Raw genomic sequence first — 22,368 nt, 5'->3', positions numbered from 1 at the left:
TTTTACTTTACTTTTACTTTACTTTTACTTTACTTTTACTTTACTTTTACTTTACTTTTACTTTACTTTTACTTTACTTTTACTTTACTTTTACTTTACTTTTACTTTACTTTTACTTTACTTTTACTTTACTTTTACTTTACTTTTACTTTACTTTTACTTTACTTTTACTTTACTTTTACTTTACTTTTACTTTACTTTTACTTTACTTTTACATTACTTTTACTTTACTTTTACTTTACTTTTACTTTACTTTTACTTTACTTTTACTTTACTTTTACTTTACTTTTACTTTACTTTTACTTTACTTTTACTTTAATTTTACTTTACTTTTACTTTTACTTTACTGTTACTTTACTTTTACTTTACTTTTACTTTACTTTTACTTTACTTTTACTTTACTTCTACTTTACTTTTACTTTACTTTTACTTTACTTTAACTTTAATTTTACTTTACTTTTACTTTACTTTTACTAGGTGGCGGCGAAATCTGCGAACAGACACCTGAGAAGAGAACTCAGGGTGTGGGGATGAGACTAGGGGAGAGATATTGGGGTAGTTACACTCCCCCAAACACCTACTGATCCCTGTCCCAACCCACTAAAACCCCTCCAATCACCAGCCCTGGTCTTCCCGGAACGGCGGTTAAGTATTATATCGAGGAGTGGCTTTTGTGCCGTGATGCACCCTCTTAACTCTTATAACCTCCTAGTTAACTACCTGGAGACTAGTAGTTAGCTACCACTGGCGTGTTAATGGTTGACCCGCCACACACGTTGCAGCTCCAGGACAATCTGGGAGGCGGCCGCACCTAGCGCTCTGGCCCACCATACTTAAGTATGGACGAACCGTGACCTCCATCTTATGATGCGCTAGCTCCAGTTTTCTGGAGCGCAACCAGTCCTCGACCTTGCGTATACAGTGCACGGCCGTCTACTCGACCTCTTCGATCGACTCGCCGTAGACCTCTAGCGTTATGTCGTCTGCAAAGCCGACGATCACAACCCCTACAGGGAACTTGAGTTTCAACACCCTGTTTTTTAATGACATTCCACAACACCGGACCCAGGAGAGAATCTTGCGGAGCTCCTGCGTTGACGCACTTCTGACCCTCCTCCGTGTTGTAAACAAGTACTCGATTCTGGGAGTAATTTTCCAGAATCTTGAACAGCTCCTGAGCGCGAGGGCTATGAAGTCCCAACTGGCGCTATTGAACGCATTCTTCACGTCGAGCGTGACGATTGTGCAATAGCGTATTTCTCTTCTCTAGTGCTGGAGTGCTACCTCCACTGTCTTGATCCTGCCCTTCCGGAAGCCGAACTGGTTACTTGCCAGACCGTGTACAACCTCCGTGTGCCTCACCATCCGGTTGAGGATAATCCTCTCAAGCCTCTTGCCCGCAGTGTCCAGCAGGCAGATGGGCCTATATGCCGATGGGTCCCCTGGCGGTTTCACAGCCTTCGACAGTAAGACCAGTTTCTGCCGCTTCCACCTGTCCGGAAAGAGACAGTCATCCAGGCACCTCTGCATGACTGCCCTGAACAGCTCGGGGGCCGTTTTTATCGCCAGCCTGATGGCCAGGTTAGGGATACCATCCGGTCCCGGTGCCTTGCTCACCTTTAAGGATTTGGTGATCACGATGAGTTTCTCATTCGTAACCCTTGTCTACTTTTCAACCTCGACACGGCTGTCGTCGCTCACGGATTGCATGTTCGGCAGGCTGGCTGACCATCCCTGGTCTATGTCTGAGATACGTCTGAGATACGGAACGTCGGACGTGATACTCGACCGCCGGAGATCAAGGGGTTGGTTCGTGGCGCGGAAAGTGTCCCTCGCTCCAGCATCGCTGGTGATCGCTCTGCAGGCGCCAGCGCGCCTTTAGTCTGGGCCATTACGATCGTCAGGCGTCGATAGGCGTCACCCCACGGATTCGTATTGGCACTCGCACATAGCTTATCAAAGCAGGCTCTCTAGCTAGCCTTTATCGCACTCTTTAGCATCGATCTTGCAGAACCGAATGCTGCGCGGCGCTCTGTCCTTTCTTCTTCGTTTTGCGCACGCTGCGTCTTTCGTCTTGCATGGAGGCACGCACTGCGAAAGTCTGCTATCGCGTCCGTCCACCAGTATACCGGTGACTTCCCATTCCTAGGTTGGCGAGTCCTAGGCATGGTGGCGTCACACGCCCACGATAGCATGGCAACTAGTTGGTCAGCAGTCGGGCGGAGCCAACTGCCCCGTCGCGCTTTCTTCTCATTGCCTCTTCGAATATCTCGGCATCGAAATGCGATGTCTTCCACCCGCGGACGGTTGGAGTGTTGGCTCAACCCGTCGCTTGCCGCCTCTCGTTGTTGTCTACACTATACCAGACCGGCTGGTGGTCGCGATTAGTGTAGCCATCGTCTACCTTCCAGTTCTTGATCAGTCCTGGGCTGGAGAACGTCACGTCGATGATCGACTCTGCACCATTTCTGCTGTATGTACTTTTGTTCCCAACGTTGGTTCTGTCAAAGCCTCCAACAAGATCTAACCCTTGTGGTTCATTAAGCGACTTCCCTTTTCAACAGCCCGAGCGTTGAAGTCGCCCGCCACCACCAACAGCGTTTGGCTCGTTAGCTCCATGGATAACAGGTTGACCATCTGGGTTAACCTTTCGGAAGACCAACGTGGCGGAGCATAGCAACTGCAGTAGAACACTCCGTTCACCTTGGCAACTACGTACCCTTTTTCTGAGGTTGAAACAACCTCCTGAACCGGGAACTTGCTCGTTGTACATATTGCCGCCATACTGGACTTATCCGACAACGACTCAGGGGCTGCTGGGCCGCGAAGCAGTGGTTCAGGTTCAGTTGCGTCACCCTTTCGCCCGTGATGTTTGGCATCTCGTTTCCTGGAACATACCATACACTTAAGAGACTTCCCACAGTCCTTTGCTTCATGGCCTGCACCTCCACATCGCCTGCATAACTGGCTCCTATCGGGCATGAATACCCTTATTTAGTGGTATTCGGTCATTTTTGGTTTTCTTCTAAAAACCGGCCGTCGTCATTTTCGAACCCGAAATTGCGTGTTGGGTTGTTCTCCGCTTTTCGGACACCATGAAAATACCTATGTTGGATGGATGTTGGAAGCTTTACTCTTTATGCTTCCACTGCATCAGTTTATACAATTAGAAGCAGAGAAGAGTGAAGGTTTGAAGGTGACCTAACAGGTCATCTAAATATTCTAAAAACTATTCGTATCAATACGATACAACTTTGAAAGAAGATATCAAATAGTTAAACCTGAGCGCGATGTTTGGGAACGCGGGGGTCCCGATCTCCGTCCGGGATCAATTGTTTTTTACACAGATGGTTCAAAAATGAACGATCGAGTGGGAGCAGGAGTAACAGGCCCAGGAGAAGATCTATCAATTCCGATGGGTCGATGGCCAACCGTTTTCCAAGCCGAAGTCCAAGCTATACTAGAATGTTCTGTTATATGCCTACGCAGGAAATACAGACACTCAAACATTTGCATCATGTCCGACAGTCGAGCAGCTTTAAATGCTCTGAAGTCTGCAACATGCACATCAAAACTTGTTTGGGAGTGTTCTCAATCACTTCAAACACCGGGTTGCAATAATCAAGTAAATTTATATTGGGTTCCTGGTCACTGTGGAATCGATGGGAACGAAAAAGCCGATGAACTTGCAAGACTTGGACCGTCTCATCAGTACATAGGACCAGAACCTTTCTGTGGCTTATCCGCTTCTTCACTTAAAATGGAGCTGAAAGCATGGGAAATTTCGAAGGTGGAGTCCAACTGGACAAATACTTCCATTGGTAGGCAGTCAAAGAGGTTTATAACACCGAACGGTCCTATGACTCGCAAAATACTGGAGCTTTCAAAGAAAGATCTAAGCACATATACTGGTCTAATAACAGGGCATTGTCCGAGCCGTTATCACTTGAAGCTTATGAAAAAACTTCGAGATGATACGTGTCGCTTATGTGGCATGGAAAAAGAAGACTCGGAACACCTGTTATGCCGATGTCCGGCAAATATTAATAAAAGACATAAGTTCTTCAATAGGGGGCTGTTAGAACCCTCTGAAATCTGGAGAACAACTCCCAGTACGGTTATTCGCTTCATGCGAAGTGTAATACCAGACTGGACTAATGCTATTGGTCATATCATGACGGCCACTTCCAATAGTGGTACGTTATCCTGACTTAGCAAAATTAAAAAGGGCATATGTCACAAAAGATCAAAAAATTGGTCGCAGTGATAAAATACCCAACACAAAAAAAAAAAAACCCAGTGGAACCTATTCTGGAAGGACTATTTTGGGGGCATATCACCATAACAATCATAAGTGTAAAACTGTCCAGTCCAGTTTGTTGAAATTTGTTTCAAATATTTATAAAAATTCTTAGTTTCGAATCATATAGCCGAGACACCGCATTTGCGGTAAAATTTTTTTTATCAGACCACAAATGACGCATATTTGAAAGTTACTTACTGAATTTTTTGGTGCTAAAACTGTAAAAATCGGAAGAAAACTACGAAAGTTTCAAGAATTTTAATTTGTGGGTACCTGGTTCTGCAACATCAAGTTATAAGCAAGTTATAAATAAATTGCAAACAACATTAAGTTTTAATCACCCCGTGTTGATGTTATACATCAGAACTGTAAGTTGAAGTTGTATTTACATTACAATACACACAATGTCTGATGTAAACATTACCACTTTCATAACAAGTTTCCACCTTCAATAGATAGAGTGCGCTGTTTGATTAGACGCCTGTAAAGATTTATGGGAACCAGAGTTGCCAGTCTTCTTGATAGGATGTTTTTGATTAAGTATCGACCCTAAAATAAACTAAGCAATAAAAAAGGACATTTGAGAACAGTCATTTCAGATTTTTATTTAACTTATGTTTATTTAGATAGACAATTCAGTTACTGAAATTTTTTTTGAACATTTCGGAAAACGGAACCTTCTCTTTTTCGACTTTCCTCTATCTTTTATCGTTATTTGATCAATAGAAAAAAAAAGGTTTAAAAATGTCAGCTCTTTTCAAAGGATACTCTCGATATATTTTTGAAAAATGGAGTATGCAATTTTATTTAGTTTAGTACCTGAAGCCTACCCACCCACAAGGTTCAATAAACTCTGAGGGGGTGCCGCCAGCTCCTCAGTCGAGTTCAAGCAAAATATATCTTTTATTTTCTATATGCTTTTCATTTATCCTACTTTTTATATTTTACCTTGTGAATCTTGCAATCTTTATTAAAATCTCGCGTTCCAGGAAAAGATGTAAATCAATCGCAAACAATAGTTAGGATGTCGGATTACGGATCCTGTTGTCTTAATTAAAAACACGTAGGTACCGCATCCGGCAGTAACCCTGAGCTCAGCTAGTAACAGTAATTTTTCGCTGATTCTATTTGCCACGAATTGTTTACCTGCATAATATCCAGGTACCAGCCGGGGCACAGTGGCAGATTTCATTCGCCCGGTTTTGCTCTCTCGGAACAACTAATTCCACAGCGCTAGCTGCCGTTGTTATTGAGGCCACAGCAGACACCAGCTAACGCGGAGCATACTTGCTCCGAAAGCGGCAACAATAACATCGGGATGCTGCTTAAAAACCCATCTGATGACGGTGGAAAATTTTCGCGTGACCTAGTTAAAAAAAGGAAACACAAAGTGGCGCACTTTCCCGTAATGATTTACATTCAATCCGCCATTTGGCGGACGCTTATACGCACCCGAACAGCAGGGGGCAAAGCCGCTAAAGATCCTCGCTCCTCCCGTTCGACTCTTCCCATTCCGGATGATGGCATCGTGCGGGTATGGCGTGTACCGTTTTTTTCCGACGCTTGGGGAAATGCTGTGAATTCCCTTTAAAATGAGAGTTGTAACTTCTTTTTCGCAAGCAATAACCAGACAAATATCAGCAGAGTTGTCAACGCCAATAACTTGGGTGCTTAGTGTGAAACTTATGTGTAGAGAAAAGAAAATCATTTTCAATGATGACACAACCGAAACTTTCACATCCTGTTAAGTGATTCAAAGGCTGATCCCCTCGTCGCTACATTTATCTTCCGGTATCCTTTTGGCATTAATTGGGATTCACGTTCGTTTGAAAAATGAAAATGTGATGAGTCTTCAATGCTGTCGACATAAATGTAAACCGAATTGCTAAGAGAAATTGGACTGGAGCAAAACGCGGTAAACTTCTGGTGGAAAGTTTTTACCAAGAAAAAAAAAACCACTGAAAGAAAACACATCAAGTCGCGTTCGTTTCAGCACATCAGTACGAGACAAATATTTTGAATTCATAGAGCAGTTAAAACAACTCAGGGCAAAGTTTTATTAATCGTAAACAAAATTCGACGTACAGGCAAATGAAGGCTCAAGGGATGTTACCGCGGTCATGAAATCTCTTAACGGGACATCTGCACCAGCTCATTTCATTTCAATGCTTTTTATGGCATTTCATTTCAACTCGGTATCCGTTCCCTCCGCTTGCCCTCGTCTGGTGTGTATATCTGAATTTGTCCAACTTTATAGTTGGATAAAATCCGGATTTAATCCGCACCACAGTAAATAAACTAGCAGTAAAATTTTCTTTGCTCTATTGATGCGCTTTCTGACGTGAACGTCATCAAGCGGCCGGTTGTGTAAGGAGTATGACACTAACCTGCAGACATTCTTCGTTGAAACGAATATGATTTCGGTTGTGTTCCGCGCACCGTTTCACGTTCATGGATAAATACTGGCATACACTTCGGGTCTAATTGAATTGAATGAATGTTTTTTTGTCAATAAACAGACGCAATCATTTCCAATCAATTTATATTTATAAAGTGTGCAATCTTTCCGGATGAACTGAGTTGAAAGCAGTCCCCAAGACGGTGACTTTTCTGGTAGCTTTTTCCTATGGAGACGCATGGTGTTTGGGATCGGAGAGATAAAAAAAATCCATCTCCTAAATAGTGAACCTTTGTACCTACCCTTGCGAAAACTTGACATTGTATGTAAAATTTTCTGAGCAATCCAAAAAAATATCGAACGATAGAGTTTCCTGGGTCTCAAACCCTCTCAAACAGGAAAAAACGGTTTGTATCATAATTTTGGGGTAGTTATGTTTTTTTTTGAAAAGCCATGATTTATCTTCAATTTGATCCGAAAAATTCAAAATCATTTAAACGGCTCAGCCTTGTAACTTTACAAGGTTTTGAAAAAAAAATAAGAAAAAATTCAATTTACAGGGCAACTTTATGACAAAAAGTACCGCACTAAGGACCAAGCAAAAGAAAATATGCGTCTAATTTTTTTCAATAAATAACAACTATTGCGATTTTGAGTATGATCGGAGCAAAAAAAGCGGATAGATTTTTTTACACGAAATTGCTAAATGCAAGAAAAATCGCAATTTTCCAACAGATTACAAATTATGCGACATGTGATCATGTGTTCCTTAGTACAGAATCGGTGGGTTTTGAAGTAAGTGTTGAATAATAGCGATGACGCTTTCTATTGTCAGTAGGGTTCAGCAAATACTTACCTTCCTTCACCAGGAACAAATTTTATTGGTTTGTTATATGCCGATATTGACTAATTTATTCCTAGTGGCTATTAGTACGTACCACCTGCCACTTCACATCACATGATCAGGGCAGCGCATAAGCATAATGCGTGAAAACATATAGCGATGGGTTGTCCCGATGATGACCGAGAGCGACGAGCGTCACGTACACAGTACCAAAAAATGAAATTTACAACTACACGCAAAAGTTGGAGTGTGCGTAACCAGATCATTTATGGGCGAAATAAGCGCATTTACTGATTAAAATTGGAACCAGTACAACGCATGTGCGATGGGCATAACGCATTTGATGCTCTAGCGTATTTTGAATGTATTGCGCAGCTCCAAACAACTACACTTATAAAGCATCAGCCGATGTTCAGAAGGTTGGCATCGTTAAAACAGTGCAACCAGCAATCAATACTGATAAGTTGGGTACTGACTCCTTTGAAGAAATTATTTTCTGATCGATTCACTTTCATGAATCAGGTCGTTTGAAAACATCATTCAATCATTAACAATAAACAAAAACATGAGATTAGTCCAAAACATTTTGTATTTAATTATGACTCTGGTTTCATTCACATGCATTCGGTTCTGCGTTGCTGGCACCAGCGTCAATAGCTTCGGCGGCAACAAGGCTCGCCATTGGCTGTTTCGGTTGCTGACGATTTTTAGGGATGTACGACCCGTTGATACGCACTGGCTCGCGAAAGTATAAAACGGTTTCTTGAGCGCCTCGAAACTGATCGTTCGCCCGAAGCCGAAGTTTACCGAGACATTACGATTTTTTGTGTATATGATACATATTCTGATTTTGATCTCTGTCAATGTATTCCTTGTACAACTTTTGCGTTATGCCTATCACGCATTGGTTGTGCGAAGTCAGAGCAAATTCTGTGTGAATTGAAAGGACACATTGGATGATTAAAGCTTGAACTTTTGCGTGTAATACAAATAAGCTCACATAACGATTTCTAGCACATAAAGTGAAAAATATATACAATTTCACACCGTTAATAATGCACAATACAGAATCGTTTTAAGCCATGTAAATTTGTACGTTAATTGATATAAACTTAAAGCTTCGAATATGAATATGCATGCAAATTCATAATATATTCATTTACTTTGCATGTGAATATAATGCCACACGGAATATTACATGGTTTCCAATGCTCCATTTATGTGCATTTAAAGTAATGTAATTTTTTTTTACTGTGTAGAATATGATGGCTAGTGTGTGCGCAAAATCTGAATTTAAAAATATCACGTATGTTGTTGAACTCCGTGTTGGTAGTCGATAAAATAACACTTCTTGGGAAAGAAATCACTAAATGATTCAAACTAAATTTCATCGTAAATGTTGTGCATCGATTTTCAGCACGATTCTCGATAGAAAACCTACGAATGTGTTATACATTGTTAGAACGCCCAAAACGTGCTGTGTTATTTTGCCGATACTGGATGAATTCTAGCAAGCCAAATGTTATCTACTCAACCGCTGGGACAGGAATCCCAACTGTGACAAAAATATGGAAATTCGGACAAATAAGTAGATTCAAAGCTGTGTTTTTTTTCATCAGTGATGACCTAATTGAAAAATTAGAACACAAATAAAACTGAGTAAAATTAAATTTAAATCGATTTAAAATATGGCAACGCAAAACATATTATGAACCATTAAGTATCAATCGAGAAAGCCATAATGACATTATGAACATCAACGACTATATTGTTCGACAGTATTGAGCACCTGCTTAATGATGTCAAAGAAACTTTGTCAGCGATTAACAAAAGCAATCAAAACATGTGCAGTGCGGTCGGGCAGCGCATAAAGTCGTGTGACAATAAATTGCACACGACATTGACCGGCATCAGCGAGTCGTTTTCAACGATGCCACAAAAAATACATAAATATTTTGACGAACGGCTCTCAAGCCTGACTAGCAATTATATTAGTTCAATCACAGAGGCTGAGTCATTGAAACCTCATACAAATAACGACTCAAAACTTACTGAAATACTCGAGGAGGTGAAATTTGTCTCAGGGACTGTCTCCAATCTTCAGGTGACCAACACATGCAGTGCAAAACCTTAAAAAAATCTTCAGTAAGAACTAGCTGGAAAATCTTTCTATCCGAAAGTGGACCATACATCTCCAGGATGGAGATTTCTGGGTAACAAATGGCAATGGATTCAGTACACCCTATGGATTATCGAAAAAATGCCCACGGACCATTATTTCATTTTTACGGACAGTCTCAGTTCCATTGAGGCTCTCCGATCGATGAAAGATGTTAAGCACTCTCCGTATTTTCTGGGGAAAATAGGGGAACATCTGAGTGCTTTATCCGAAAAATCGTTTCAGATTACCTTAGCGTGGGTCCCTTCTCACTGCTCTATACCGGGCAATGAGAAAGCGGACTCTTTGGCTAAGGTGGGCGCAACAAACGGTGATATTTATGAAAGACCAATTGCTTTTAATGAATTTTTCGCACTTGTACGTCAGAATACGAACATGCTTGGACCAGAGGGGAATTGGGAAGGTGGTTACATTCCATAATCCCCAAAGTATCGACGAACCCGTTGGGCTCGGGGAAAGTGGTATCTGTGCCTGTGGTGAAGGTTATCACGACATAGAGCATGTGGTTTGGTCATGCCCTGTACACCGTGACGCCAGGTCTAAATTAATAGCTTTCCTGCAGGCCGAAAGTAGGCAGCCGGCTGTTCCTGTTCGTGATGTCTTGGCGAGCCGTGACCTATCCTACATGTCCCTTATATACGTTTTCCTGAAATCCATCCACGCCCCAGTTTAATCCTATTCCCTTCCGCCTACATCCAACCAAACGACAAGAACACGTTAAGACCCCGGATCCGGAAACAGCAACTAGACCCGCACGATACTCTCAGGCCCCGAGGGAGACAACCCAATATGCCAGTCCGTAATATCTTGGCCCAGCAGCGGAACATATTCAATATGCTACTTACCTATGGCGATGGAAAACCATCAAACAACAAATCAGTGCTTTTAATGCAAAACATTCTAGCTTTAAGTTAGATTTAGTTTCAGCTCGTAGTCGGCAGCGAGGATAAAAAATTTGCTTTTAGTTATTAAGATACTTTAGAAAGTAAGCTACCAGATATAATTGGCGCCGTTAACATTGAATTATATTTGTGCCGTGTCAAATAAATTATAGATGAAGAAAAAAAATGGCAATGGAAGCAGGACTGGTCCACTTATGATGCCAAGCAACGGTCTCGAAGACTACAAGAAAAAGCTGCCGAAAAAGCCAAAAGAAACCGTAAAAAAAGAAAACAACAAATCACTCATACCAGTAAACAAAACAACCAGCACAGCGGTACGCGAAACTATCAACGCATCAACGCATCAGACAAAGAATTACTAGCCACAGCAAAAGTTCAATTCGCCGGGCCACCCTCATCAACCGACCATCCGATAGCTGCACTTTCTGCTCCAAAACTCATCAACTTCAGGAAAGGAGAAACTATCAACCCGTATCGATCTGAAAAAAGTACAACACAGAGCACTACTTCACAGTCAGAACCGGAAAATACTGCTCCGCTGCTAGATCCTATGCGTCCACCGATTGTCAGACTAACGGAGCAATCCGCTGCTGGTGACAAACGCTATTTGAAAGCACGGCTGCGTGATCACAAAATTATGGATACGGTACGAACTTTCCTTGCTTTCCTGCATGATCAGCCAATAACGGTATGCATTCGAGGAATCACCAAAATTAGTGCATCGGTGATGCTGGCAGCTGAAGGACTACCAACTGACTTAAACCTGCTACGTGAAATTTTCCTGGACGTACATGAAGAACTGGGAATATCACGCGATGACGCTTTAGCAGACCTGCAGTCTCATCGGACATCGTTATCCAGTGAACGAACACACCGCCTACAACAACTAAGGGAAAGCACCGACAAATTTTACAAACCGAGTTTTCGGAAATAACGACCCCTTTCGATGAGAAAGAAGAAGACTTACAGGTAACACTCACCAACCCTCAAACATCGTCAACCACCATATCCCCAAAAATTTCTTCACCAACACAAAATGCGACTGAAATTTTGGTTTACTATCAAAATTTCAATCGCATGAAAGGCCCAGCCAAAATGAAACAAATTTACAACAATCTTTTAGGCTCATCTTTTTCAGTCATATTGGCGACTGAAACAAACTGGGATGAAAGTGTCAAAAGTGAAGAAGTTTTTGGAAATATGTTTAATGTATTCAGGAATGACAGGAATCTTCAAGAATCCGAAAAGAAGTCAGGCGGAGGAGTCCTCATAGCGGTCCCTGTGAATTTTAATTCAGAAACTATTGCTGCACCTAAATTCAAAGAATTCGAGCACATTTGGATAAAATCGCACATAGCAGGTGAATCACACGTATTCGCCTCTGTGTACTTTCCTCCACATAACGCTAATAAAATTACGTATGGAAAGTTTTTTAATTGCGCAGAAAAAATTTTATCTGAACTACCTCCAGAAGTGAAAGTTTACATCTATGGGGACTTCAATCAAAACACCGCTGACTTCATCTCGGACCCTGAAAACGAAAGCATCCTACTCCCAGTCGTTGGAGATAACATCACTTTGCACTTCATGTTTGACGAAATTGCTAAACTAGGTTTGAACCAGGTTAACCATGTAAGAAACCGTGAAAATTGCTATTTGGACCTGCTCCTAACGTATATCCATGAAGACTTCTGTGTGATCGAATCATTTACACCCATTTAAGTTTCACGCAGCAATTGAATATTCTTTATTTTTACATGAATATCAAAGACCCAACGACTGTGAGTATGAGGAAGTCCTTGATTTCAAACTCGCGAACTATGCAAATATTGAAAACAAATTAAACTGTGTCAATTGGCAACAAATTTTTAGAGATGAAGGAAATGTCGAATCATCTGTTAGCGTCTTTTACAAAATTCTGCACAACATCATCTCTCAAGAGATTCCATTGAAGAAAAAACGACGCCACGCTAACACTAAACATCCAGTCTGGTTCAACAAACAAATAAAAAATTAAAAAACCGCAAACAAAAAGCCCACAAAATTTTCAAAAAATACTATAGCAGTGAAAATCTAGCAATTTACTTGGAAATATGTGATCAACTGAACTGCCCATAATCGCATATTTGTAACATTTGCAAAATTGGTTGTTCGAGCAATTCGCACTTTTATATTTTGACCTTAAATGCATTGTTACTAATATATTCTCGCAAATAGACACTTTAACTAAACTTAGTATCATGAAGAAAGCACTACTTTACACTATGTATACATTGAATATTACTTTTGAAGTCAAATTGGTTGAAATTTTTGCAATGATACATTTATGCCGTCACTTTCAAGCTACTTTTGGAATATATCACATGGAAAAAGAAGTTTTTCATGTATTCAACAAGCATGAGCTGAACATCAGAAACGGATCACCGGTGGTTGGTTATCAGACCAGAATAACTTCCGAGTTCCGAAGGATGCAGATGTGGATTTGGATGGAAACTTTTTTGACAAAAAAGTTGAAAAAGTTAAGTAGTGTGACAATTATGCGGTTATTTACGCTATGTGACGAAACAACTTGGTATTTTTTACGACTTTTTTCACACAAACATAAGCATATTTTTCCAGATGTAAAAAGTACATACTATTCTAAGCATTTCCCAATAAAAAGCACGAAATCCATAAAATGTCGAATGTTACAATTATGCGATCACAGGCAGTGAAATTTGCAATCAGTGATGCATTTGAAGAACTCAATGCAAAAAATGAACTAGAAATTAAGTCATGTCCAAAGAACTTCTTCAATTACGTCAAAACAAAACTAAAATCAGACAATTTTCCATCAATAATGCAACTCGATGAACATGTTGGTGATAACTCGGAGAAAAATTGCAATCTCTTTGCAAAATTTTTCCAGGAAATCTATACCACATTTTCCGAAGAAAATCGCGACCACGATTATTTTGCATTTTATCCAGAATATCCAAGAAACGTTGGTGTCAACCAACTTCAGGTACAGGATGTTTTGCAGGGTCTGAGAAATTTAGACCCTTCCAAAGGACCTGGACCTGACGGAATACCTCCAGCACTCATGAAAAATCTTTCGTAGGAACTTACAACTCCTATGTTCTGGCTGTTCAATATGTCGTTGGAAACTGGAGTCTTCCCAAATATATGGAAAAGCTCATTTTTAGTGCCTATTTTCAAATCTGGGCGTAAATCTGACATACGTAATTATCGTGGAATTGCTATTATCTTTTGCATTCCTAAACTCTTTGAGGCAATTGTTAATGAAAAGATATTTGCTCAAGTCAAAAATCGAATAACTGACAAACAACACGACTTTTTCAAAGGACGCTCCACATCCACAGATTTACTTGAATTCGTAGATTACTCATTAAATGCAATGGATAATGGGAACCATGTTGAAGCTCTCTATACAGACTTTAGCAAAGCATTTGATCGTATTGACATACCAATGGTACTTTTTAAACTGCAAAAAATTGGAATTGAGTCTGGTCTCCTGAAGTGGCTTGAATCATATTTAACAAACAGGCAACAAATAATAAAATTTAATGGAAAAAAGTCAAATCCCATTCAAGTTACTTCAGGTGTTCCCCAAGGTTCCCACTTAGGACCACTTCTTTTTATTTTGTACGTAAACGACATTTCCTTCATCCTAAAAAATATTAAAGTTCTAATATATGCCGACGACATAAAGCTGTTTTGGGAAATAAAAAATCAAGAATACATCAATGTATTTCGGAATGAAATCCACACATTTTACATCTGGTGTAAAAAAAGCCTACTTGAAGTAAACGTAAAAAAATTCAATGTAATATCCTTTAGCAGAAAATTAACAACGCCCAAAATTGTAATTGCATTAGGGGATCAGAATGTGAAGAAATGTGATAAAGTTAGGGATTTAGGAATAATTTTAGATTCTAAACTTAATTTCATCGACCACTATAACACTATCATACACAAGGCAAACAACATGTTAGGGTTTATCAAACGCTTCTGCTACAATTTTCAAGATCTGTACACTATCAAAACTTTGTATATTGCCTATGTGAGGTCAATACTGGAATACTGTATCAATGTGTGGTCTCCTCGTCCTGGCGTACATGGAGAATGAATAGAATCAGTACAAAAGCAATTTCTACTATATGCTCTTCGTAAGCTAGGTTGGACCGCACATCGTCTTCCGTCATATGAAGCACGCTGCATGTTGATTGACATTCAAACATCAAAAGAACGGCGAGAGTACGCGATGACTTCATTTGTAAATGATATCGTTTCGCAGAACGTTGACTCAGCAGTACTACTTTCTAAATTGAACTTCTATGCACCCATTCGACAACTTCGACACCGTAGTTTATTTGCTCTTAACCATCATCGTACGGAATACGCAAAAAATGGACCAATAAATAGTATGATGAATTCTTATAATCAACACTGCGAAGCCATTGACTTTACGATGTCCCGGTATAAACTAAAACAGTATTTTAAGTCCTTGAGGCTGAAGACACAAAATTAATTTGTTTTATGTTCTTGTATAGTTTATAAATTAATGTAACCAGTCTACATATATGATTGACGAAATAAATAAATAAATATTGTTAAATATATTCAAATTAAAAAAATTGTAGGAGGTTCCCGATCAGAAGAGCATAACTAAAATATTACAAAATTCCATCAACGTGAGATACAAATAACTTATTTTGATACAATTTTGTATTTTTCCATATAATTTTGATAACAAAATTGAATCAGAATGAGTTATAATAAAAAAACGTGAAATGAAGTAGTTCTGAAACAAATCTAACTAATTTTTCGTTTTTATCAAAATCTGTTGTTTCTAACAATGTCTGTTATTATATTGTTCTATATACTATCTTATTTTGTTAGAGAGCTGATATATTAGTAACAAATTTTGATATGTGTTTGTTACTAGTAGAATGATTTCTGTTATAATTTCTGTTATTTTAATACCTAACGGGACCAAATTGAAAACACAGCCTGTAAGGTTTTTCCCGTAACAAACTAACAACTTCTGTTACATTTTTGTTTTTTCTCTCTGATCGGGTTGTATCCCAGATACGACCTTGTAGCTGACGTAAAATTACGCACACTGGGTTCAGATTTGTGCAATATGAAATTGCACTGATGCAAATTTAGCCCGATTTGCGAACACACATCACGCTGCTATCAACAGATTGTTTTGAGTAAGGGTATTTCTAAAATTACGCTGCTTTTTTCTATTGATAGCAGTACTGAAATGTTGAAAATTCATTCACTGCTTCAAATACTCAAAAGGGCGAGTTGGTTTTAATTTCTGCAAAGCTAGGATTCAATCAAATTATGATCATCCCCGTTTTAATTTTCAAAAGCAGAACCGCTTGGAACAGAAGAACATCTCCCTTGGCAATTAGTGACGCTGAATAGAAACTTGTTTAACTCCTTGTCATTTCGAATTGCCACTTGCAGGATGATGACATTCTATTATCTCTAGCGGTGTTTCCCAATTACAACGTTTCTGAAGCAAGGTACAGTGCAGCCACCAGATCAATGAGTACTTCAGTACCAACTCGCATAACATTGGCCTCCTTGAGCCTGATTGTGCGACTTCTAATATGTTTACTACCCATGAGGTAGGAACGTAATCAAGACGAACCATGAATGATAAATGTGAACTGCAATCGGTTTCCAAATCAAGAGTCAGTGGTCGAATAAATGATGCGATCCCGTGCGATTGTTTTAAATACCAACGGAGAGAATTAATGCGACAAGTGGGCGGGGCCACGCACATAGGACTATGGAAAAATGTAAAAAAGGTTGTGCTACGCTGCTCGTTGTTGTTTTAGGTATGATGACCTACGATACGCGCGATGTGCATTAGTTTTTTGTCAACTATTCAACCGTCAGCAGTTCGTGATTAAGAATTGTTTCGATCCTCCTGCCGAGTACAAAATAAATCGGCTCTTATCAAGTGGATTTTCTTTCCTTGAAAATAATGTAAATTCTGTGATCACAGTTACTATTGATTCTGGTACTGATTGTAAAGAGAAAAAAAACCAAATATGTAGTGCACAGTAAAAATGATGTTTATAACTTTAATTGTTTTCAATATTTCATAAAACCATACAATCCACGCTTTTTTTTTAAATTAGAGTATTGTGTTATTAATAGCTAACGGCAGTAGTTATTGTGTCACTTCAGGTCTTATGGGGTTTACGCTGCGATCACTTGGCTTTACAAGTATGGATATCTTAAATAGATTGGTCGAACTATAATCAAATCTGCTATGAAATTAAACCACTTTACCATAAAAAAATGTTTCATAAATTGATTTCCTAAACTAGACAAATTTGTTCTCTATCCAACAAGATATCAACGACCAAAATCTGTTCAGGGGTAACAAAGCTGTAAGCATTTGAAATCTTTCATTCTTCCGTTTCACTCTATTTTCGATATTTCGGAATGGCACCCTACTAAAGTAAGACGTAATTTTTCGTCAAAAGAAATTAAATCAAATGAATATACATCCAAGCAAAACGGAAAAAAAAGAAAATGAAAAACATCTTCAAGGCAAAATTTAGACAAAACTGGAAAATAAAACGGATGTAAAAACGACAATATTAAACTAAATTGATAATAAAAAGACTAATGTATTAATAATAATTTTGAAATAAGAGAAATAGTTGAATAGTGAGTGTTAACTTAACTTTTTTTGAATATCACTCTTTTAAATTTTAAAAATGACAAAAATAAATAAAATTGCCTGGTTGAAAAAAATAAAAAAATAAAAAAAATAAGTAAAGTAAAAAAAATAATTAGGAATAAATTACGTAGAATAATGCAAAAATCACATTATTGAAAAACAGCTGATCAAAGTGAACAACGATGAACAAATATCTTGGAAATGACAAAAATGATGAGAATAATATAAATAAAATAATAGTGACAATAAAGTAAAAGATCAGTTCCACGAAAAATGTCCCAGTTTTGATATTTTTTTACTGTCATTTTTATGTTGACTGAAGCTTTGCATAGACGTTTCTATAGGCAAAAGATGCCATTTTGTGCTATTGATTTAATTTTTTAGAAAACGCTTCTTTTTTGATAAGCTATTTAAAAATGATATTTTGAGAAGGTATTTATGATTACAAATATTTCTAGAGTCAAAACGTTTCGTTTGATCGGTGTGACGTCTTCCGCAAAGTTGTAGATAGTACTTTCGTCTTGAAAAAAATGCAATCTAAACAATATTTTTTTTTTGAAAAAAAGTTGAGAGAAAAATAAATGAATTTTATAAAAAAGCAAATTTTTAAAAATCTGTTATTTTATAAAAACTATAAACGATTACCTAAACGATGAATCATGGAGAAATCATAATTTTTTGAGATAGAGTGCTCTATTGAAAATTATAAATAGTGTCATTGGCAAGTTGTAGATAATAATTTCGTTCTTCAAAAAAAAAATGCCCCTTGAAAACGAAAAATTAAAATAAAATCATAATTTTTTTTTATTGATTTCTCCATGATCGGACCGGTTTCATTGTTTAGATGGTCTTGCAGTTTTTATGAAAAAATAAAATTGATTTTAAAAAAATAAGCTCTCTTAGATAATTAATATTTAATTTTTCTTCAAACTCTGACAATATTCGTCAATACCTTCCCAAAACAGTATTTTTAAATAGCTTTTTAAAAATGAGTCGTGTTTAAATAAATTTAACCAATAGCACAAAATCGCCTCTTCTGCCCATAGAAAAATCTATGCAAAGTTCCAGCCAAATCAAAAATGGTCGATTAAATTGGTTGTCCGTTTTTTGTGGAATTGCTCAAAAGTAAATTAAATATAAAGTAAAAGTAAAAGTAAAGTAAAAGTAAAGTAAAAATTAAGTAAAAGTAAAGTAAAAGTAAAGTAAAAGTAAAGTAAAAGTAAAGTAAAAGTAAAGTAAAAGTAAAGTAAAAGTAAAGTAAAAGTAAAGTAAAAGTAAAGTAAAAGTAAAGTAAAAGTAAAGTAAAAGTAAAGTAAAAGTAAAGTAAAAGTAAAGTAAAAGTAAAGTAAAAGTAAAGTAAAAGTAAAGTAAAAGTAAAGTAAAAGTAAAGTAAAAGTAAAGTAAAAGTAAAGTAAAAGTAAAGTAAAAGTAAAGTAAAAGTAAAGTAAAAGTAAAGTAAAAGTAAAGTAAAAGTAAAGTAAAAGTAAAGTAAAAGTAAAGTAAAAGTAAAGTAAAAGTAAAGTAAAAGTAAAGTAAAAGTAATGTAAAAGTAAAGTAAAAGTAAAGTAAAAGTAAAGTGAAAGTAAAGTAGAAGTAAAGTAAAAGTAAAGTAAAAGTAAAGTAAAAGTAAAGTAAAAGTAAAGTAAAAGTAAAGTAAAAGTAAAGTAAAAGTAAAGTAAAAGTAAAGTAAAAGTAAAGTAAAAGTAAAGTAAAAGTAAAGTAAAAGTAAAGTAAAAGTAAAGTAAAAGTAAAGTAAAAGTAAAGTAAAAGTAAAGTAAAAGTAAAGTAAAAGTAAAGTAAAAGTAAAGTAAAAGTAAAGTAAAAGTAAAGTAAAAGTAAAGTAAAAGTAAAGTAAAAGTAAAGTAAAAGTAAAGTAAAAGTAAAGTAAAAGTAAAGTAAAAGTAAAGTAAAAGTAAAGTAAAAGTAAAGTAAAAGTAATGTAAAAGTAAAGTAAAAGTAAAGTAAAAGTAAAGTAAAAGTAAAGTAAAAGTAAAGTAAAAGTAAAGTAAAAGTGAAGTAAAAGTAAAGTAAAAGTAAAGTAAAAGTAAAGTAAAAGTAAAGTAAAAGTAAAGTAAAAGTAAAGTAAAAGTAAAGTAAAAGTAAAGTAAAAGTAAAGTAAAAGTAAAGTAAAAGTAAAGTAAAAGTAAAGTAAAAGTAAAGTAAAAGTAAAGTAAAAGTAAAGTAAAAGTAAAGTAAAAGTAATGTAAAAGTAAAGTAAAAGTAAAGTAAAATTAAAGTAAAAGTAAAGTAAAAGTAAAGTAAAAGTAAAGTAAAAGTGAAGTAAAAGTAAAGTAAAAGTAAAGTAAAAGTAAAGTAAAAGTAAAGTAAAAGTAAAGTAAAAGTAATGTAAAAGTAAAGTAAAAGTAAAGTAAAAGTAAAGTAAAAGTAAAGTAAAAGTAAAGTAAAAGTAAAGTAAAAGTAAAGTAAAAGTAATGTAAAAGTAAAGTAAAAGTAAAGTAAAAGTAAAGTAAAAGTGAAGTAAAAGTAATGTAAAAGTAAAGCAAAAGTAAAGTAAAAGTAAAGTAAAAGTAATGTAAAAGTAAAGTAAAAGTAAAGTAAAAGTAAAGTAAAAGTAAAGTAAAAGTAAAGTAAAAGTAAAGTAAAAGTAATGTAAAAGTAAAGTAAAAGTAAAGTAAAAGTAAAGTAAAAGTTAAGTAAAAGTTAAGTAAAAGTAAAGTAAAAGTAAAGTAAAAGTAAAGTAAAAGTAAAGTAAAAGTAAAGTAAAAGTAAAGGAAAAGTAAAGTAAAAGTAAAGTAAAAGTAAAGTAAAAGTTAAGTAAAAGTAAAGTAAAAGTAAAGTGAAAGTAAAGTAAAAGTTACTGATTGTGCAACAATATATTTTAATTGTGGTTCGATAAAATAGGTACCATCTTAATCAAAAAAGCAGAAGCTTCAAGACAGTATCATTATTCAATTTCTAGCATATGACTTTTATTCCAATAAAGAAAATTGCCGAGAAAGTGCTAACAATCATTTATTTTTATTCGATCCATTTGCAGAAAATTCAGTACCGAGACCGGGATCTGGCCTCCTGTACGTTTCTAGAGAACGAGCAGTTCTCCCGCGTTGCCTTCCACATTGCGTTCTTCTCCAGCTCCTACCTGGTGCCGCTGGTGCTGATTAGCGTCCTGTACATGTGCATGTTGTCCCGGCTGTGGCGGACTTCGGTTGGCGGACGGTCAGCGGAGTCGAAAAAAAGCAAAAAACGCGTCACCCGGCTGGTGGTGGTCGTCGTGACGGCCTTTGCCTCGCTGTGGTTCCCAATACAGGTAGGTTCGAATTTCGTGCCGTGGTTCCGCGCGTTGTTGGCTTGATTGGGCCGAACCATGTTGACACTAATTGGAAGCGATACAATCCGACGGATTGGAAGGGTTATCGGTACGGAGGCAATGGGCCATGCCGTGTCGACAGTGACTGGTTATCTGAAGCTTGGAACATCGCACTAATTATGGTATTCGCGCGTCCTTCTCTCGAGTGGTCCATCGTTGAAGTTTTACACTCTATTTTGAGCGGAGCGAAGTGTTTTTATCGTAGTACATCATGATGGAAGTGAGGGAAGGTGGCTGGGGTAACAAAAGGAACACTGCAAGCCCGATACATTTTGCTACTGTTTTTGCTGGGTTTTAACATCATCAGAAACTGTGGTTGAAAAAAAAAATTAGATTATTCTGTTCTGATAGTTTCAATGGATATTAGGTTACATCAGCTTAGGTGTCGAAACATCGCTTTGTGTGATTGTGTAAATATTTCACTGTTCTCAATAAGAGCTAGGAATAGAAGCTTCTTATGGGCCTCACAGTGAATTTTCTGCATTATGAACACGCGTTTGCAATTCCAGTGAGTGAGTAATTTAATAAACATACCAACCTCGATATTTATAATTAGTAAAGAGGGTGGTGAAGTTCCATTTGTGATATTGGCGGTTCGCGGGACGCTAGTTTTACCATATCGGGCTTCGTTACTTGTGGGATTATTCGATAACCATTGCCGTAATTGAATTCCAGTGAATTATCAATTTGTGAATCAATCGATTATCGGTTTCCATCGAATGCGTTTCGTTGTGAGCGGGTTTAATTATTATACAATATAACCATAACCTCAATACTTCATCAGCATGAAATATAATGAAATGTAAATATTGTCTAAATTTGATTGCCAGTTAATGTTTCAGATCATATTAAGGTTTGTTCACGTAGCTTGCAGAGGCTTGAACAGACGATTTTCTCTATTTTCAGTTTTATTAATAATCTTATAATGATAAGCAAAGGTATTTAAATGAGTTGGGGCGAAGACGGTGTCCTACCGTTACTGTGCCAGTGGTACGGGATAGTGATTCTCAGAAGTATTTTCAAGTAAACTTACATTATACTCTGTTGGACTGTTCTCGGTGGCATGGCTGTTAGCACTAACGATCGTATACGCCTTCTTTTGGGTGTGGAAAACTATGATAAATCACCTTTTAATGACTATTTATATGCTTGAAGCTAGTCAAGGCTATCATCATAGCATCACCAAGAAAGCAAATTAATTGAAATTTTGTTTGATTCTGTTAGATATAAGCACTTTGCAGAAGTTGAGTGCTATTAAAAATACCAAAAATGGCGAAATATCTAATATCCCAAATGAGGTCGGAACTGTTGAAAAAAAATAAAAAATGTAGATTCTATGCTCTGTTGCCGTCTGTGATCTGATTTTCAAAGCTATACTTCTGGCCGTTTTGTGTTTTAAAAATCTAGCTTATTTGTGCTGGTAGCCTTTCAGCCAATTCTACGAGCTAGTCCTGTCTATAAATTTATGGTTCACTACAATATTACAGTTTTTACAATTTTGACGCGCAATATGATACTTCCGAAAAAGGTGCTAACATCATAACGGAAAAGTTTCGTAAATTCCGTACCACATGCTACCCATTTTCTCGCCAGACGGCAGAGCAGAGTGTTCCAGCCGCAGCCGTCGTTATAACATGCATTGCAGACGTCAAAATTGGTCTAATGCTGATGCCGAACAACTGTTTTGATCAGGTGCTCA

General features: G+C 37.2%; 1 protein-coding gene across 1 annotated transcript in view; it reads left to right on the top strand.

The window, feature by feature from the left end:
- Window positions 1-22,368, top strand: part of LOC129728215 (allatostatin-A receptor-like) — a 280,889-nt gene that overhangs the window by 162,669 nt on the left and 95,852 nt on the right. Inside the window, exon 2 of the mRNA XM_055686637.1 lies at window positions 20,340-20,609. Within this exon, the coding sequence (XP_055542612.1) occupies window positions 20,340-20,609 (270 nt within the window). The remainder of the gene's footprint in view (window positions 1-20,339; window positions 20,610-22,368) is intronic.

Source organism: Wyeomyia smithii, chromosome 1, assembly GCF_029784165.1.
Source record: "Wyeomyia smithii strain HCP4-BCI-WySm-NY-G18 chromosome 1, ASM2978416v1, whole genome shotgun sequence".
In the NCBI taxonomy this organism is placed as follows: Eukaryota; Metazoa; Arthropoda; class Insecta; order Diptera; family Culicidae; genus Wyeomyia; species Wyeomyia smithii.
The sequence above is the reverse complement of the archived record's forward strand: the minus strand, read 5'-3'. Positions and strand labels throughout refer to the sequence as shown.